Genomic DNA, 19,802 nt, shown 5'->3' with positions numbered 1-19,802 from the left:
GAAACACCGGCTTGATGTTTAACCAGACTCAAAACTTGAGTAGCCTTTGCAGGGAAGGGAACTCAGTACTCTTGTGTCAAAGTAACACTGGATTCCTATGTCATGGAGCAAACCTCAGCCTCAGGTGATGTGTCAGAGATAAAGTCAGTAGACACTAGTTCATCAGTCTCATGAGAACGTGCTCCTTTGACATTGGAAAGAGATAGGTATGACACATACACCAATTGTGGTCAAAATGTTGCTTTATGAACCACTGAGGGAGCGTCAACCCAGCGCAGGTATCTTTTATTCTATTTCATTGTCCTGCCTTTTGTATCAAGCACCTGGTCAGTATTTAGTATGTGTGTACATTACCACCTTGCTGCAACATCCTCGATTAGAGAATTGGACCCATCTGCACCAGATACGGTCAGCTCCCGTTGGTGATGATAACTGACGTGGCCTTGTGTCCCTGCATCTGGTCGGCCTGCATCCTCATGTGCGAGGCCATGTCGTACTGGACTCCCCCGCAGCCCAGGCCGGAGTAGTTCCGCAGGCTCTCCGGGTCGTACAGGTGCTCCAGGGAGTAGCCGGTCAAAGCGTAAGCCGCTTGTCTGTCCAAAGGCTGCCTCTCCTGGGCCGCGTAGAGCAGCGGGCTCCCCTGGGTCTGTGGAGGGTGCGGGGACAGGTCCGTCTGCATGTAGTCTTTGGTGAGGGAGAGGCCTGACCTGGAGATCCCGTCGGAGCTGGGGCTGCTGAGACGCGACAGAGACGGGCTGGTCGTGTTTTCGTCGTTGTCGTGGGGACCCAGCACTTTGCCGCCGTCCCGGTGATGGAGGCGCTCGGAGGTGAGGTCGATGCTGGGGGCTCCCGGGCCGCGGCACACCACGCTGGGCATGGTGAGCTGGGAGTGGTGGGCTAGGGAGGGGGTGAAGCACGGGCTGTGGGCCTTGGTGAGGCCGGAGACGTCCAGCGGCCCCTTGTGTTGCTGCAGGCGGTTCTCTTCCTCTTTGATCATCTGCTGCGTGGCGCGGATCAGGGTCTCCATCTTGCTGGGCTCCTGAGGGCTAGCCCGGAAGTGATCGCCGTGGTAACGCTCGCCCGAATCGCTGGTGGACCCGCCTCCATCGGGTGAGCTCACTACACTCTCCTCATCCCAATGGCCTCTCCCTGGGAAGGAGAGTTCAGTGGTCAGATTTCAAAACAATGAATGGATTACATTGGGTTCATGAATCATTTGATCCTGTCTGCCTCTTGTTATATTTATGATGTTTGTACACTCTGAGCATATTATGTATCATATATTTCTTCTCATATACTTTTAAATGACAGCTGCTAAACCTATTATGTGTCTCCTGTGTAATGTGTGAAATTCTGTTTTATATGCATATAGAATCATGGTGATGTCTGGTAGACTTGCTTGTCTTGGCAGCGGCACAGTGGGGGTTGTTTCGCTGTTTGAGGATGTGAAATGTGAAATAACTTGGCTTTCAATTGGAGGCAATTTTTGAACAACAGATGGTAGCAATCGGCACACTGGCAAGAGACGGTGTAAACAACTTAGCATGTCCCATAATAACATTTGGAAAACAGCTACCAAGAGAAGCAAGTCCAGAGTTATTTTCAGAGACAGATGGCTGCGGTCTCGACCCTAACGCCTCACCGTGAATGGCACCGTGGTAGGATGTGATTTCGTAGCCCTCGCTGTTCTCCGCGGAGGATTTCGGCAGCGAGAGCACCGAGCGCGTGGCGTCCCACCACACCTCACGCCCCGACTGGGGGGTTCCCAGGAAGTAGCGGCCGCCCTGGCACCGAACGCGGTCGCAGGTGGTGGTGTGAGGGTGCGCCTGGGCGTGGGCGAGATCCTCCTCTGACAGGCCCAGGCCGTAGCACAGGGAGCCCGTGTCCGGATACAGCCGATAGGCACAAGACGCCTCCGCGGCTTCACCGGGGTCCAACAGCTGGGGGGAGGCGGAGTCTGTCAGCGGGCTCCCTCCCCATTGGCTGTCTTGGTCCGACTCGGAACGCTCCGGGTTGAAAGCTGAAAACTGACGGACAGAAATATGAGACGCGCAAGTCTGAGAGCTTGTGGTTTGAAATTAGACCTCATTCTTTCTAACAATTGAATCTGGATTGAGGTCGGTGTCTTGTTTGAGCCTATAGAATGCAGTGAGTGTGTTTCAGTTGGGCTGTTTATTACCTGTGGGTAGGGTGACACTCGGGCTTTGGCCTTGGCCTGGGTCAGACGTGACTTGGTGCTCTTCCTGTCCTCAGTGTGAGCGCTGGCATAGGGGAAGGCCGGCTTGCTGGGGCTCATCTGGTCCAAGGACAGCTGCATTCCCTTGTACTCAGTCTCCCTTTTCACACACACACATAAAAATACACGTTTTTAACCTGTATTTATCCAGGGTGCGGCTTTTTGATGTGGCTTTTCCATGGTCGTTCACTTTCCCCTGCCCAGGTTTTCCCAGCCAGTTCTGGTTCTTCTCTAACCTTTAGGCTACCATTGCTCCCAGTTTGCTTTTGAGCACCTTCTCTCTCAAGCGGCATATTTAGTAATTACTCCGCAGCAGACGTCTTGGCCAATATTGAATATAGATAGCTAGACAGACCTTTTTCACAAACACGCTTTTTGTGACTTGACTGATGTGAAGACTATGAGAAGTGAAAACAACATTTAAGATAAGCTGAAGAGATTAAGGCCTCACACTTCTCAGCGTCGGGGACCAGAGTACATGAGAAAAATAACAGACACCCTGGGGAAAGTTAATCATTCTCTTCTGCCGTACAACCATTGCCAGAGCGCAACATGTGTGTAAGTGTGCGCACACACACACGTGCAGACACACACACATAAACACCAAGTCCTCTCGCCTAGCCTGTGAACTTAGTCTCCGGGTGTCAACGTAGCATAGAAATTCAATTTTTGATAGATTGCCCACTTCTCACGCTTGTCACTTGTATATGTGCATACAGTATATGGGCCATCTTTGACATTTTAACCCACTGTCCCGCGGCTGAACTCCATCCGAGTGTCACTGTCGAGGGAATGAAAAGGCTCCTGTGTCAAGCGCTCAGCAAACACGAGCCTATTCTTAACTTATCACATCAACAGTATGTAATAGCAGCTGCTGGCATTTTAAACCCCGTGGCCCATCCCTGACCCCGCACAGCCAGGCTCTTCAATATGACTCTAAATATGACCCGTTCTTTATGTACAACACCTTAGGGGAAAGGCTGTGTTTGGATAGCCAGTACACAGTGTGAGCGTTATTTGCTCTTGCAGGTATAGTCGCGGTGGCTGGTTCTGCATCCTATCTGTGCCCTGGCTGACTTATGTCTGAGCCAATAATGTCGGGCCTTTGTGCAAACTCAGCTGTGTTAGCTGAATTCCACCTCAGGGTCAATGTCAGAGCACCTCACGCCTGAAATATGCCACCAGCCAACCTCCAATCATGATTTATTAATGGAATCTGGCTGGATTAAAACGCTGTAGGGGCAAGGTGATTGAATTGCTCGACCATTTTTTTTTTTTTTTTTTTTTTTTCGCTGTTGTTTTCTCCGCTCATGCTGTGCGTGAGGTTTTGGACACTTCTAAGTTAGACTTAATTATGCATTTGGAAATTCACTGTCATTTTAATGTAGTCACTTTGTTTTCTCATTACTGAATTGAAGAAATCAATACTTGTAGTGCACCCATATGCATGTAGGCTACGTACACACACCGACATGCACACTCACACACACACACACACACACACAGAAAAGCGACATGTGGATCAGCCAAACCTAACAAGTAAAATCCAACATGGGCTGCAGCTATGAGATAGCTATTGATTCCCAGTTCACCGTTTTATCGATTTTTCTTTCCTTAGACTGCAGATCGATGGTGACAGTAGAGGTTTTTTGATGGGGTTGGACCCTGATGTTTGTCTTGCAGTCTCAAAGGGCCTTAGTGTGCTTTGTGCTCTCATAACACACAACTACCTGAACCTGCAGCCGCAGTATTTTGTGGATTTGTACAGAAAGGCTATACAGGGATAAAGGGAGGGATTTCTCCAAGAGACAAAGACCTATCACATCGTAGAGCGAGCCTCGAGCATGGATCACAAAAAGAGTGTATGGTACGATTTTGCTTAATCTAGATAAATATTCAGTGCTGTTCCCTAGGCAAACACTATAAAAATACAGTTGCTTCTAGCCCAGCCTGGTTCCCTTCTACTTGCGTTTACCACGATTATTATGTTTCATTTGAGGGATTTCATTCCAAAAAGCAATACATACATTTAAAAAAAAAAAAAAAAAAAAAAAGATAGCTGAAATTCATGACTCAATACTTAAAAACGACAGCCAATCCCATCCTCACCAATGTTACCGTTTCATAAGCAAAGCTCTCAAGATAAGACTTTTATTCTCATGTGACTCATTCTTTTTTAAGAGCAGCTGTCCCTTTCTCCTTTCGGAACGGACCTCCTCCTTGAGACCAGGCGTGGGAGACTCACGTGAGGACGTAGTTGACGCTGACGATGCAGTGGGGCCGGGAGGATCGGCTGTTGTGGACTATCGTGGCGTAGCTCTGGACCCAGACCCAGCCGCCGTGCTTGGCCAGGAAGCGATAGTACTTCGTAGTAACTTGGCCCTTCACCAGCACTGAAGGAGGGAAAAAATAGACAGAGAAGAAGACAGAGATTGTTGTTCGGGGGAAGAAATTAATGAATAATGCGTAAATGCGTACTGTGTGTTCATCTGCAGACTCAAAAGAGCATGCATGCGGTAGTTGCAGGTTGACAAAAGGAAGGGCAGTGGAGCCTATACTGTTAAATGCATAATAGAGCGGGCTTGCTGTGAACTCACAGAGATGGTGTGCACAGCGGAGGTGGAAGGTGTCACAGCTGTGGACGTGGTGGTACAGAGTCTTCTCTATCAGGTCCTGGGGCTCGTAGCCGGTCAGCTCTGCTACTCTGGAGGGGAATAGAGGAGCGGATGTTGACGATATGCAAATGAAACAGGGATTTTTCATATTTCACAGTAATGCGATAGGAAAACCTTGTTGTTTCTTGGTCCAGAAATCAAAATTTGGTTTGCAGGCTTGATACTAAATGTCTCGATAGTCTTGAATATTACATTGGAAAGAAATTATTTCAACATCTCCAAGAGGAGCCATAGCATGTGTAGGCTCTGCTGTGTACCTGGAGTCGAGGAAGATGAGCTTCATGTCCAGGCTGGCTCTGAACATGAACATGTTGCTGTGTAGTTTGATCTCGGTCACGGCGCTGGGGGGCAGAGAGTGACCCACGGCCACCAGACCCACATTCTGGTAGCAGCCCTCGAACGGCGACATGTCCAGACTGTACTGACGGATCTTCAGGTAGCCGCTGCAGTGGATCACCTGCGGTGGAGCAGAGAGAGAGTCAGAATAACTGAGATGAAGCCTACATGTGGGTGAACCACATGCAGCTTTTTGATTTGGATTTTTCAATTTTCCTATTTGCAACAAAATCTACCATTAAAAAAGAACTGTAGTATATTAGTTGACATGAGCCTGATAATACATTTTATATAATATAATAAATCAGAAGCATACTATAAACTATATTATAAATTATATATAATATCCAATAGAAATATTATAGTGATGGGAGGTAAAAATACCTACTATACAATCACCACTCTCTATTTAATGCCACAGATACACTATAAATCCCTATAGGAATATTATATGGTGATATTTGGGATGAAAATACTATATAGGCATTAATATGGCACATTAGCAAAACTATCCGTTTGATAGGCTACTTTATTTAGCCTCACTCCCATGCACGTGGACATTAAATTAATTAAATTCGATTAATGTTAATTGATTAATTTGTGTAATTAATAAATAGTTTAAAACAGGAGCTTCCGAGCCTACCTTATATCCACCACTGGTGAGGCCCGCGTTTCTTTTTGCCAGCACACATTTCATCCTCAGGAAGAAGGAGCGCTCCACTTCATATTCTGAAAGAGGACAAATTGCGTTTTCAAAATTCATTAATTAAAGGCCCGATCCCTATAAAACACGGCAATGAGAAAAAACAAAATACAAAAAAAGACGAAAAAAAATTATATATATTGCCACATATACCACAGAGTCTGACATATCGGCCTATTTCAAATATAAGTTAATTTGTTTAATAATAATAGGCTATGTCCTGGAATATATTTTAAAACTTAAGTAAATACATGAATAATGTATACTGGGATTAGCTATTTGTATCATAAGATATAAGATCATAAGATATATTTAAATATATTTCTGTAATATTGACACACATTTCCTCCATAGACTATATTGTACAAATAAATATATCCATATGGTTAAAAGATACAAGATTTCTATAAATGTGGTTTCCATTTATTTTGTTAAAATGCAAATACATATGTATTTTTTCGTACGGGAAGGTTAAAGCAGTTTCCAGCGTGCATTTATTTTACCTTGGACGAAGTGCGAGTGATAGGGCTGGTGTGGCGTCAGGACAGCCGTCATCTCGTCGTGGTCGGCAGGGTGGACATATTCATAAATACTGTTCCCAGTCAACTCTACCTGTTGAGAATACCTCAGGTAATTAACAGGTTAGGATAGCCTGATGGACGGTGTATTTTTTTAATCTGTATAATATAAAGCCAGGCACGATTCCCGCGTGGCATGGGGGCACTAAAATTGGCTTTTAAAAGGTATGAAAACGAAAGCAGAAAAAAATGGAGGAAATATGCATCACATTGGAAAAAATATATATAATAAATGATTATACAAGCGGACCTGAGACAGTCCTAAATGGACCGATGCTGTCTCTGAGATGTACATGATCTTCCCATCTGGAGCCACGACAAAGATGAACCCGTCCAATGTCTGCAACAAACGTTACTGTTAATTCTCACAAGATTTTTTAGTGTCCTTTAGCCTTCATCAGCCGAGCTCACTCGTTAAGTTGCAGTTAATGAACAGTGAATTGTCCAGGTGATAATAGGCTGATGTACCTGCAGCAAGTGGGATCCCAGCTCTCGCCCGACATTGTCCAGAGATCTTGTTCGACTCGCGTGACCCCAAGCCTCGCCCAGACCTGGAGAGATGAAACACTCAGTTGTAGTGGGACACTTCTACTGTCTTGAAGGATAAACAAGATATGTTTTTATAAATGTTTTAATGTTTTTAAAATGTTTGAACTTTATTTTAAATGACAAAAACATAAAAAAAATAATGTATTTTGTTGAAAATACATAATAATTGCCTGTATTGCATAGTAATTGCCTAATTGCCTACATTAGGCTATATTATGTACGCAAATATAGGCTAAGGCCAGAGGGCTGAATGGTAATAATTATAATCACAATCATGAAACTAAGAATCCTATTCATAATCGCCATAAACAGCATAATTATATTCATATTATTCACAATAAGCATAAGAATAGGCCTAATCATAACAATCGATACAAGCTATGCCAGGCCGAGGACAATTACAAATTCTCGGAAAAGGCTGTAGCAACATGCCCTATGACTATGAAAATTATTGACAAAATGTTGCGTTTAAAAATCTCTCTCTCTCTCTCTCTCTCGCTCTCACAAACACACACACACACACACACACACACACACACACACACACACACACACACACACTCAAACACACACGCACACACGCCTGTTTTGAAAAAAAGACTTAAGGGGCGTTGTTAGGATTTCAGAACATCCGGGGCTCAGCCCAGAGGAAGTCACAGAACCACAGTAGGGGGGTCCGTGGGCATCCTCCCCCGGGAGACATTTTTTTTTTAAATTTCAACAGCAAAATGCATCAATCTGGTGTAATTTGACATGAACATACATGGGTGTAAATGAAGCAGCATAGTAAACAGTTTGAGCAGCAGTCTGTACAGGTCAACAGTATTTGTAGTCTGTCTGTCTCTCTCCTCAGGCCTGCCTCCTGAATTCTTCTCTTGACACTTATTTGTCTCTTCCCCTCATCTCTCTTTGTCTCTGTCTCCTCTCTCTTGTTCATTTCAGGTTTTGCAAAAAATGAACAGAGACACAGTTATCAATTAATATATAAAACTTTAAATATATATGATATACAGTGTGTGCTCCTCACTCCTCATCTGTCTCTTTACTGTAAAAAAAAGATCCAATCCAATCATAAATCCAGTGAGTTATATTTAATCAAAAGTTATATTTCTATATATTTCACTACCTATATCGCTATATTACTACAACCTAACAGTGAGCTACTTTGGTTTGTTTATTAAGTATGGAAACTTAACTTTAAGCATAACTCATTTTAAGAAGTAAATTATTTAACCTGTGATGTCCTACTGTTAGGAAGCTGATATTTTCAATGCAAATATCACCATGAAAAGCCTAATCCATTCTGAATGGCTGGAGGACTCTACCAGCATAGTAAAATATACAGAGGCACAAATTAAAAATTACATTTTTAAACATTTTCTGACGTTTAAGGGAAACAATATCTTAAGTTGAAAATAATATAGATGTTTCATGTGAAGAGAATTACTTTTTGCATTTAATGTTCAGCAGCCCACGTAAGTAGACCTGAATGGGAGGATTCAGTAACTAACTGACTAACCAGCTGACTGGAGAGAAATAGTAACATTTTGTTTACAGTGATCCAATATTATATTGAAGATGCTGAGTTAAAAAAAAAAAAAAACTGCTGTAGCTTATCAACCAAGTGTCAGTCCAAGCTAACACTCCAGTGTCCATCTGCCGCCTGTTAGTCAACTCTCCACCTCACAGCTGCCTGATTTCTGCTGTCTTTCCAGATATGGATAATCAATCACTTGATTAAACTAACCTATAACATATCTTACCTTTCTTCCTCTTTTGAAAAACGTGAAGAAGATCCATAACCTGTCTTGTCTTTTCCTGACATTGTGTTTCCTGGCTGTAGCCCACCTTGCCTTCTCTGACCTAGACTAGGACCGACCGATTCAAATCATCCATAGCCTGTTCCTTTAGTTTGACTCAAACTACACGATGACAGGTGGGCAGAGCCCCCTACCAAACAGACTCACATAGCAAGCAGCGACAGGTGAGTTCGAGTTGTGTCCCGGCATGTACCTCGATGCACCCAAAGCCGGGCTTCAAAGCTGGCTCACGTAAAATAACCGGCCCGCTCTGACTACTAACTCGAATTTACCCTGCACTGTGCGGGCAGATCTCTGTAGACAGGCTCACAATGGAGCGTGGATGGTGAGAGGCGACAGAAATCTGAACAATGTGAAACTTCACTTAGGACTACATATTTACTGATCAAACATATTCGGGGCTAATCTCAAAATATTCGGGGCTTAAGCCCCGAAAGAAAGACCCTGGCGACGCTACTAACTGAAAATGAGCTTGAGCATTTTACAGTGTCCCTTCCTATATAGCCTATCTTACACAAATGCTATAGGCTGAGTGGGACGCATGAGCCTGATTAATCCATTATAGGCGCAGAGGAAACTGCAGCGCGCGCTTAGTCTATTGGAGGGGTGACACAACTTTCAACAGGGATTTTAGGAGAATACTGAAATTGATAAAGCGCTGATGGTGCTGCAAACGAGCGTAGCCTAATGCACAAGATTAATGAAGTGAAATATATATTTTTTTTAAATCGAGAGAATGCAGACTATAGCTTACAATTAGGCTACATATTATTAGCCTATTATTATTGTTATTATTATTATTATTATTATTATTATTATTATTGTTCACATTTTATTTTTTAAAAGAATGAACCACAAATATCTCCATCTCTCACAATCCTGGAAAACCACCGGATTTTTGGCCCAAGTAGGCCTGTGTCACCCGCAGTGTAGGCCATTATTTTCAATCTAAGTGGAACAAAGAAAATAGCCTGTAGCCTACCACTCATTGAAATTCATTCAGTTTCATCAGAAACCTCATGCAGCTAGGGTATCATCAATAAATTAGGCGTTCGTCTCCCCTGCTGTAAATGAAAATGAAAATAGGGCTCCATTGTCGGACTTGTAATATCACACCAGATGGAAGTATAGGAGAAGGTGAACCTCGAACAAAAATGCAAAAATTAATTTTCCTACCTGTTTTCCGATTGGAGGATACAAAAAAACCTATAGGAAAAACATTACTGAGGAACAGCAAATTAACACGAGATTGAAATGTATATTCTGTATTCAATCTGTTTTATAGCCTTTTAGGTTGCATGTTTGACCTGTGTTCAATTAACTATGACAGCAAAAAGTGAGCTGATTTGATTTCATGGGAGATCATTTACAACATTTATGTTTTTCAGTAGTTTTTTTTTCTAGGGGAGAAGCTGCGGTTATAGGTTTGCCTCCTGCTTACATGGCTTTAGGTGATTACAAGCCTTGCGGGGCCTTATATAATTGGTGCGTCTTGTTCTCAGTCACGCAGTAAAAGAGGCCTGCAGAGACCCATTTAGAAGATGGTGGCAAATCGTTTCCTTGCTGACGCCTTTGGATACACTGAATTAAAAACGACCTTAATCCATTTACAAAGAGAGCCTGCAGCCCAATGAAATATCACTATAATATCACCATAATATTCCTATATGGACTTATAGTGCGTCTTTGGTGATCAGTAACGAGTTTATAGTGACCTTATCCCGCTTCATGTTATTTTTTATTTTTATATATATATAGCCTATATATTTTTAATCTCCTATGGTATCACTATAATATTCCTACAGGGGGTTATAGTGTGTCTGTGGTAACCAATAGTGAGTTTATACTAACCTTTTATTGTATTTTTAAGTATTTTTTGTTTATCTCCCATGGTATTGCTATAATATTCGCATAATATTCCCGTAATATTCCTATAGGGACTTATGTGTGCCTGTGGTAATCAATAGTGATTTTATAGTGACCTTATCGTACTTTATAGGATTTTTTTTTTTTAATCTCCTATGGAATTACTATAATATCCCTATAAAATTCATATCAGTTTGTAGTTTTCCTATGATATTTGTTTACTATCGTTTTAAAATGTAAACCTCACTACAGTTGTTTTTCGTAAGTCAAGGACATGCTGTCAGGATAGATACGGTTGTTTTAGTAGGTTAGTAATAACAATATAAGCACACTGTCAATGCAATCCCACTAAATTAGACAACTGACAGCAAAATCAGAGCTAGTAAGTAGACAGGTTATGCTGTTAGTGTCTAAAGGCCTGATATTTATGTCGACGAAACAGAAATATTAGGGTTAGGGTTAGCAGTGAATAAATTGCTCACCCTGAGGGAAGACAATTCTCATCTTCAGGTAACTTGTGGTCAGTCTTATTATGGAGGCTTTGTCCAGCTGCGAGGTGATGGCCGACGGTAAGGGCAACATTTTGGCCAGTTCATAAAATTCACTGTTCTCCTTTTCCCGTCTAGTCCTTGCGGCAGTTTTGGATTTCTCCTTCATCTCGGTGTCTTCGCAGTATTATATCCTTCCTTTTCTCCGACGGTGCTCATTCAAATCACCAACTGGACTGGCTTGGCCTCCTTTTCATAGTATGTTCTTTGTCAGCTAAAACCTAAAGTTTCAATGCAAACGCTTTAGATTCTCTAAAGCGGTTGGATCCCAGTGACTTGGAATATCCCTGGTACTCCTGGTGGACTTGCGGTCAGAAGGCCTAACAGTTTAACTGGTTATAGTTGTAGCTCCACGGTGCCACCGGCATTCATCCATGACCTGCAAGATAATAAAGCATAAAAGGATAATTACTGGCACATTCAATATAGGAAATGCATTATTTAATTTTGATCAGCATAGGCCTACATTTCCTACTAACAGACAGGATATGATGCAACTATCGCTTGTGCTATTTTGATTTATGCATGATCCAGGTAAGGATGTCACATAGAGCCGGCGCTGGAAAAATAATGTCATTGATTAATGCAGCCACCAATCAAAACAGTAGCTATTAAGACATATTCATGTAGCCTAACCTAGGCTTACAATCAGTAGCAAAACAACAACAACAACAACAACAACAACACCAACAATAACAATAACAACATCAGTATCCACAATAACAACAGCAGCAGCATCACCAATAACAACAATCTTATTCAATAAACAATAATATCACTCATAATTTTCCCAGCAGATAATTTTAATTTTTGGAAAGACATAGGCCGCATAACTGACAGCAACTAACCTATTGGTCTGTCCCAATTGTACTTTGAAAAATACGTGGCCTAATACGCATTCATACCACTACTGATAATTCAATGAAGTTAAAAGATGAATTAAAAAAAAAAAAAAAGGTAGCAGGCTCAGCCTACAGGTCAATATTTCTCTCAGAATTATGGGAAAAGATACACTACAAAAATGTCAATCTTAACACGTCAGTTAGCCTTAATTCAGTCTTAAAACAAATGAAGATTCTGCCACTGAGGTGAGATTCCACATTCTTCTAATGCATTTTCACTTACTTGAGGAAACAAGTGTCAGTACTGAAACAAGGCAGTGGGGCAGCTCACTCCACTACACCGAGGAATCGACACTCGATCCAAGACAATTCCTGAAACAAGGGAAACTGCGTTGGGGAAACAAGTGACGTTATCTCACCTCGCTGGCACATTTTTTCTCTAGTTTTAATCAAAATAACATTTCAACACTCTGTACTAGACGAAATGACATTTTAAGCTAGGTATCTTTGCAGTGTACAAGCCTACTCGCGTTGAGATAAACTACATTTTCCTACATCTCAATCGATCCTACGGCCTTATAGGCAGCCCGCTGGGAATTTCACCTGTCCTGAACCGGGTTCACCAGTCGTCCCAGTTAAGCTTGGTTTCAGCTCGTCGTGGATTTCCACCTGGAAAGGCGAGCGGACCGTGCGCTGCATACACCTCTCCAAATTATAAGGACGCGCAACGAGTGGCATTCGTGCCCAACAAGCCTCCTCTCCTCTACTATCTCAATGTCTCTCTCTGGAGCTGCTCGGGACCCGCCCACCGTCTGCACCCCCCTCGCGCCAATTGGACGGGAGCTTTGAAATCCACGTTCTGATTGGACGCTCACCGTGGGCGTCAATTGGGTATGGAAAGGTATAGATGGCACGCGGCCATACCTTGCCGCCGAAATGAGCCCAGATTTGATCTTGTACTGTTTTATTTTATCATAGATTGAGATCCAAGATTGAAAAATAAATAAATAAAAAAAGAAAAAACATGGAAGCCATTAAAAAAAAAAAAAAAATCACATCAGGATCAGTGTTCCCTCTAAGCTGTGTGTCTGTGTGTGCAGTAGGCTATACTTTGGTGACCAGTGACGTAATGGTAAATAACAAGGTGGGTAAACTACGACTTACAGTTGGCGATCATTATAAGGCAATAACAACCATCAATAGAAACAAAAATGAGTTATATTTTCGAAAAAAAATAATGTATATTCCCCTTGAAAGCCTATATATTTTCATATAGCCTAATTCACATCAGTATGATACTATACTGTGATGTATAATAAGAGTTCATATCATAATTATTTATATGACCCTAAATAGAAGTAAACTACTTAAACAACAGAGTATAAAGTGAGTTTCGGTGGGTTTGGCCTCGTCTACATTCCTGTTGGTGACGTCTAGTAGGGAAATTTATCACGCTGACAAACTTGTCATCAGTCATCGTCATTACTCTACTTTGTCCCTCCAAAAATGTAATAGATACAAGTGGGGTTTGGGAGTTTTGGTGGAATATGAATATTCGCAATTCCTTTGGGTTTTTCGTGACTTGACGCCCCTTGGACACTTACAGGAACACAAACACAAGCCTGGCAAAAAAAAAAAAATAATAAATGGAATGGGAAAAATGACACAGTTTTGTCTGGGAAAATCTGTTAATGCTTACTTGTGGACTCGGAGAATCCATCACGCTGCAACATGAATTCAGCTCCAGTGATGACTAATAAAAAGGCCTTAAATCCTCCCCTCTCGATTTTTCAGCCTCTTCCCAATGCTCTTCATATTACTAGAGTAGACTGTTGGTTTATTTGTTCGACCAAAAGGTTACTGCTCCAATGGAAAAGAGGCCTCGTTAACTACTGAGCTACTGAACTGTACACAACTGACTGGAGGCTCCAAAACCTGCATATCTAAACAGAAATGAATGCATCCCTGTTTTAGATACCTGGGCTGGGCGTGCATATAGAAATCTATTTTATGGTAACATTAAACTAGGACATGAATTTACTCCTTTTCTGTCTGACCGTCTCTCTCTCTCTCTCTCTCTCTCTCTCTCTCTCTCTCTCTCACACACACACACACACCACACACTCTCTCTCTCTCTCTCTCTCTCTCTCTCTCTCTCTCTCTCTCTCAGATAGTTCCGAATAAAGATATTTCCTGCCGATTAACGCGTTTCATCACAGGAGAAAACAAACTGACCATGCAGGCGTAAGAAGACGGCCAGCAATGTGGTTTACTTGTTTGTTATACGAAATTTGCCCGGGCCTATAGGTTTAACATCGTGGCTATAAGCGCACTTTACTTTCCACTGACAGTGTAAGTGCTTTAACTAGCTCGTGCCACAGTAGCTATTACCACCACAACACTAAAGCTATCTTTACACCTACAAAAATAAATTGAGGCAAATTCAATCTGTTTTTCCATATGTCTCCTTCTTGAATAAAACTCTGTTGTTGAATTTACTTTGATGACATTGCATTTACAAGAATGTCTTTGCCTCGGCCTACTTTCTGAACAAACATGCTTCTGATAGGCCATGCCTTTAAACACAAACACAACAGTGGAGGCGGTGGTGTGTCTAATCTACCCTCTCATCAAGTTAACCCGTTTTGTCCTCAACTATTTCGGAGCCGTTGCGGCGTTGAGATTTCACACAAGCCCAATGCAGAATAGGTTGCAGCCAGTGGAGAGACCGGTGCGGTGCCGCGCCGGAGCCTCCGCCATGCAATAGTTTGGTATCCGTCAAACGCGTTTATCTGAGGATTAATTTCCATCGTGTGAATCAGATGAGAGCGCCGCGGCGCATCTAGTTTTTTAATTAGATACCGGGCGCTCAGATGGGGAGGAGGGGGTGGGGGTGGGGGGGGGCGCGGGCGGCGCAGCAGGCTCGGTGACGGGGCGCGGACGCACGGCGCGACGGTGAGCTCATTGCGCACATAATTAGCACTTAAATTGATGCTGCATCCTGCCATAATTGGAGATTCTCGTGCTGCCCGGGAGTAGCTCTCTACTCTGGCGATGACAAGTGTGTGTGTGTGTGTGTGTGTGTGTGTGTGTGTGTGTGTGGTGTGTGTGTGAGAGAGAGAGAGAGAGAGGTGTGTGTTTGATCTAAATGGCTCTTACTGGACTCACAAATTAGGCCTAATAGCAGGCCATATAGGCAAATACCTTCCTATAATTCTCTCATTCCCGACAGATAAAAAAAACACCAAACGTCCTATAGAGCGAGCTACAAGTCACAGCATCTTCCACCCACAACCTCTGATGTCTTCAACCGCACAATATCAAGCCTATCAAGCCTTTGAAGTTGACCACAAGCTCTCCCCAAAGCAGATCTATTCAGCCATCACTCTCTGTGACCTTGTGGCCATTGACTCTCATTTCCTGGGACTATTTTTTTTACATGCCCACTGAGACACCCACGGGGTCAGAGGTCACCATGGTGAGCTTACTTCTCCATGTTGCTTTTCCTGTTGAAATGATCAACACCACTTGACAAACAATGTCACATTTGGTGCAGTGAACCTTTATTTTTCACATTTATCTTCTTCATATGTGTTTTTTTTAACATGGGAATTACAAATAATACAAATAAAACAAAGATTGGACCTACTGTACTACAGCACAGCTTCCTCTCCCAGGTGATTGACAGCCTGTCAGGCATTGGGAGGCTCTCTGAGGGTATGAGCTCAGTGCGGCTGGCAGAAGATTTACACTGCCCGGACATCCTGTTAATGCCCCGCCGCAGGCTGTCACAACAGGGGAGCTCGCTTTGCTGTCCTTCCAACCTCCTCTCCCCCCGCCCACCCTAACCCTCACCCGTCTCTCCATTTTTATTGTGTTTTTACAAATCATGCTTCTCTGTGGGAAGTCAGGCCTGAAATTCTCCCCAGCATGAAAAAAAGCAAGGGGAGGGGGGGAGGGGAGGAGGGGGGTGAGTGAAGGTTATTTAGGGAAAGGATTCGAGGAAAAGGTGGGAAGGGGTAACGGGCCTTGGGTCGACCCTGTCCGTAACGCTAGCAGTGCTTGCAGAGTGCTACTGAGCACGGCACACCATTCCCTCTAATGACAGTTTTGCCCTGCAGTGCGTTTCTGCTTTTAGGTCAGAGATGGAGCATGGTCACCACTTAACTAAGAAACTATTTTGCTGTTATTAAGCATGCTCCCTCCTCCCAATATGCCCTTAAGCAAGGCACTTCACCCAGTGCAACTGTGGTTGTCCTCCCAGCTGCCATGCAGGTGTGAATGCGTCTAGCAGCGATTTGAAACAGAACGTTGCTGGGGGGGAAAAAAGAATGCACACTCAGCAATCCTTCTCTGGATAAATTAAAGTTTTTTTTAAAATTTCCATGTTATAATAATGTGGTGGATTTGAACACTGGAGCCCTGTGTTGAGGATTTGGACTGTATGGGATGAGAAATTGCATATCCTGTGAGTCAGCCTGCATAGCTGTCAGCTACTTTGCTATATAGGACATTGAGCTGTTTGCATCCGTCAGTCTTGTCCAAAACAATCTATTTCTTGGCCCCAGTATTCCACATATGTAGTCTCCTCACCATGAATAGCCCAGATTTGGATTTCACACTCTACCTTTATTTAGGACAGTCCAGTTGTCATTCAGGGCCATATTAGTAGATAGCAAACCCTATATAGGTTGCGCTTGCTTTGTTCTTATTGCCTATATCCCTTTCTACTTCGATGGAGACCCACATATGTGGGTTGACTGAATTAAACTCACCTCGACCTGCCGTTTTGATTCTGCCTGATCTTTGAGTTGCATCTCTACACTACTGAGTTTACCTCTATTGAGATTCAACCCTTGGAAGGACACACCTTTACTCTCTACAGGACCGAGAACCCACAACTGAACGCACCACCCCAATGTTCTGGGATTGCCTGCCACAAGATTTCATTTGTATGTTAGACCCACGCTGCCATGGAGATTTACCTCTGTATTCATCACCTCTACTTGAATTCCTCCCTCTCTTACTCCTTTTCAGCTATTTCCTCTTCTGTACACTCACGGATAACCTCATCAAGGACTAATACACAGCCAGGACAGATTCGAATAACTTGATTGGCCGGAACGTCAAATCAAATTGGAAGGGAGAATGTAATGAAGGGTGGGAAAGGCGGGAGAATTACAGCGTCTGTGGAGGAGACAAAAAAGAAAAAATGCTACACTGAAAGGTTCAGGAGAGACGGTGTGAGAGAAGGACGGTAACAAGATGTTAAAGAGAGGAAGAAGAGATGGGGGTAAAAAAAAAAAACCCTCACACAGCCAATTCTAAATGAGTTAGTCAAAGATTTTGCGAAAGGAGAGAGAGGCAATGAGATGGAGGCACCATGTCGGGATGCACTCTGTGCTCCGAGATTGAAACGGCTGGGCATGTGTAAACAGGCCGCATGTTTGACCAAGATTTGCCAGTTGCGTGTTCTGTAAGCTATTACTGACTCTTTGTTTATCTGTTTGCCCTAAAAGACTGAAGTATCATTAAGTACTCCCCGCCTTCTTTAACCGTTGCATTTGAACCAGCCATTTTATCGGGAGAGAAATTTGATATTGTGTTCCTTTTTCCCATCAAACGGTGACTCTTTCCCATCATTTCTCTCTCTCTCTCTCTCTCTCTGTCGCTCTGTCTCTTTCTCTCAGGCCCTTCACTGAGCCCATCTGCTGTGTGCAAGCCTTAATTAATCACACAGCCATTTCCTCTGTGCTTGTTGCGTTTGAAGGTGCCTAGAGTACACCAGTCAGCCCCGCAAGTTCATCAAAATGCTAATGCAGCCCAAATTAAAGTTGTGATTAACATTACACAGTTTCCTGTGCAGGCAAATTGATCCTTCCACTGGGCTCAACAGCTCTCTCTCTCTCTCCCTCTCTCTCTCTCTCTCTCTCTCTCTCTCTCTCGCTCCCTCTCTGGGTGATGAGTGTCTGGGGAGAGAGTGTCTTTCCTCCTGGGTGTTCTTTTCATCATTGCCAAAGTAGAAGAAAAAAAAAAGAAAGAAGAAATAGCCCATAGACAAGGCTAATGGCATGGAAATAAGCTCTTTGTCTAAATGCTGAATGTCTTTGTTAAAAATACCAGTATTTGCTATAGCATCCCAACAAACAGATATTTGCCGTACTGGAGAAACATGGATGCTTTCAATACTTCATGTGCATATCAATCCGCGTCTGTTTGTGTGCACGTGTGTGTGTTTGTGCTTTCGTGCATGTGTGTGCTTGTACATGGATATGAGTTCATGTGGGTTTGCCTCCGCATTGTCTCGCTGTGTGTACATACGTGAGGAGCCAATAAGCTGTAGTGCTGATGCTGTGACACAGTTCTGACTGTATTTACCCTGCTCTCCAGCTGCTTCTGCACCTTCCAGCTACTGACAGGCGCATGGCAACTAGGTCCTGAGGGGGTATAGATACACCCGCCCCCCCCCCCCACCCAAAAAACCCCCCAAAGAAACATACCCTGCTTCCCATCAAAACGTCTATTTCATCAGCATCTATTTCGTATCTTGCTGGCCTGTTTGATCTTACTCACGCTGACTTTTTACATATTCTCCAATCTCCGCTGTCAGCAGACTGTAAAATGGTAAGCGCTAATAAATTTGTAATGCCAACCGACAGATTAGCAGCATCAATAGCAGGAGAGCTGCTGTGTATCTGCTATCGGCAAGCTATACACTCCTGCTGCAGTAGAGGCTGTGTCATATGTATTTTCGTTAAAACAACAACAGCTTGACATTCCCATCGGGCGAATGACAGCGGAACGCATATTTATGTATGTACTGTTGTCACACACACACACACACACACACACAGACAGACACGCACACACACATTTAAAGTTCTTGTGGTAATGAAAGCCCCTGGCGTTCATCACTCTGTCTTAAGCAGTGGTTATTGAGGCATTAAATATGTCTACACAGGGCTCAGGGAAAGGCTGCCAGATCAGTGTTCTCCTCTGAGGGGGCTCTGTTTGCATACAGACAGGTTGGGGGATTGGGAACGTGCGCCGAATGGAGCCCGGGAGCCGTAACTGGGTGCCCACCACTCTGGTGTTAGTGCCATTATGGGATGTCACTGTGGGAGAACCGCGGCTCTTCAGCGGGATTACTGAGATTCCTGCTGAAATTGAGCGGAATTGGAAATGTGGCTGACGGATTCTCTCCCGAGTGATGCGTGCACAGGCGCTGGGGCGCGCACGCACGCACACACACACACACACACACACAGACACACACACACACCCAAGATACACATTCATGCAAACATTTTGCCACAGCAGGAACTCTGATGATGTTGATGCTTGGGAAAACGTACAGTATACAGATTACTGTGGGCGGATTTGAAGAAACTTCAGCTTGATCGACTATGAAATTTCAGATTTGTGTTGTCTTTTCATTTATTGTCACAGCAATGCAACACAGCACTGGGGCGTATCTTTCATCTTATCAGCCTCCATTATGCTTGATGCTTGTTTGCATAGTATAAAATGTGGTGGTTTGTTATGTTTTTTTTAAACCCTGCTTGCAAACCAAATTCCCCATATGGAACAATAAAGATTTGAATTGCATTAAAATGAACTGAACTGAAATAATATTCCAGTAAAGTTAA

General features: G+C 43.4%; 1 protein-coding gene across 1 annotated transcript; it reads right to left on the bottom strand.

The window, feature by feature from the left end:
• Positions 1-409: 409 nt before the first annotated feature.
• On the bottom strand, positions 410-11,420 carry LOC139661877 (single-minded homolog 1-like). The gene is made up of 11 exons (XM_071540445.1): positions 11,246-11,420; positions 6,997-7,079; positions 6,779-6,868; positions 6,454-6,562; positions 5,891-5,976; positions 5,169-5,368; positions 4,834-4,940; positions 4,482-4,629; positions 2,180-2,336; positions 1,643-2,027; positions 410-1,149 (listed from the first exon to the last, which is right to left on the bottom strand). The coding sequence occupies exons 1-11, from the start codon at positions 11,418-11,420 to the stop codon at positions 410-412; spliced, it is 2,280 nt and encodes a 759-aa protein (XP_071396546.1).
• Positions 11,421-19,802: the final 8,382 nt, after the last annotated feature.

Source organism: Centroberyx affinis, unplaced genomic scaffold (assembly GCF_046629955.1).
Source record: "Centroberyx affinis isolate AG114_WGS23_722 - 3 ecotype Tasmania unplaced genomic scaffold, CSIRO-AGI_Caff_v1 ptg003635l_1, whole genome shotgun sequence".
Classification (NCBI taxonomy): Eukaryota; Metazoa; Chordata; class Actinopteri; order Beryciformes; family Berycidae; genus Centroberyx; species Centroberyx affinis.
The sequence above is the reverse complement of the archived record's forward strand: the minus strand, read 5'-3'. Positions and strand labels throughout refer to the sequence as shown.

Excerpts from the sequence above, each read along its gene's own strand:
- LOC139661877 (XM_071540445.1), bottom strand. The coding sequence starts at position 11,420 with ATGAAGGAGAAATCCAAAACTGCCGCAAGGACTAGACGGGAAAAGGAG. Across the intron at positions 6,869-6,996 it reads TGGGATCCCACTTGCTGCAG|ACATTGGACGGGTTCATCTT; the intron begins GTACATCAGCCT and ends CGTTTGTTGCAG. Across the intron at positions 6,563-6,778 it reads TCCATTTAGGACTGTCTCAG|GTAGAGTTGACTGGGAACAG; the intron begins GTCCGCTTGTAT and ends TATTCTCAACAG.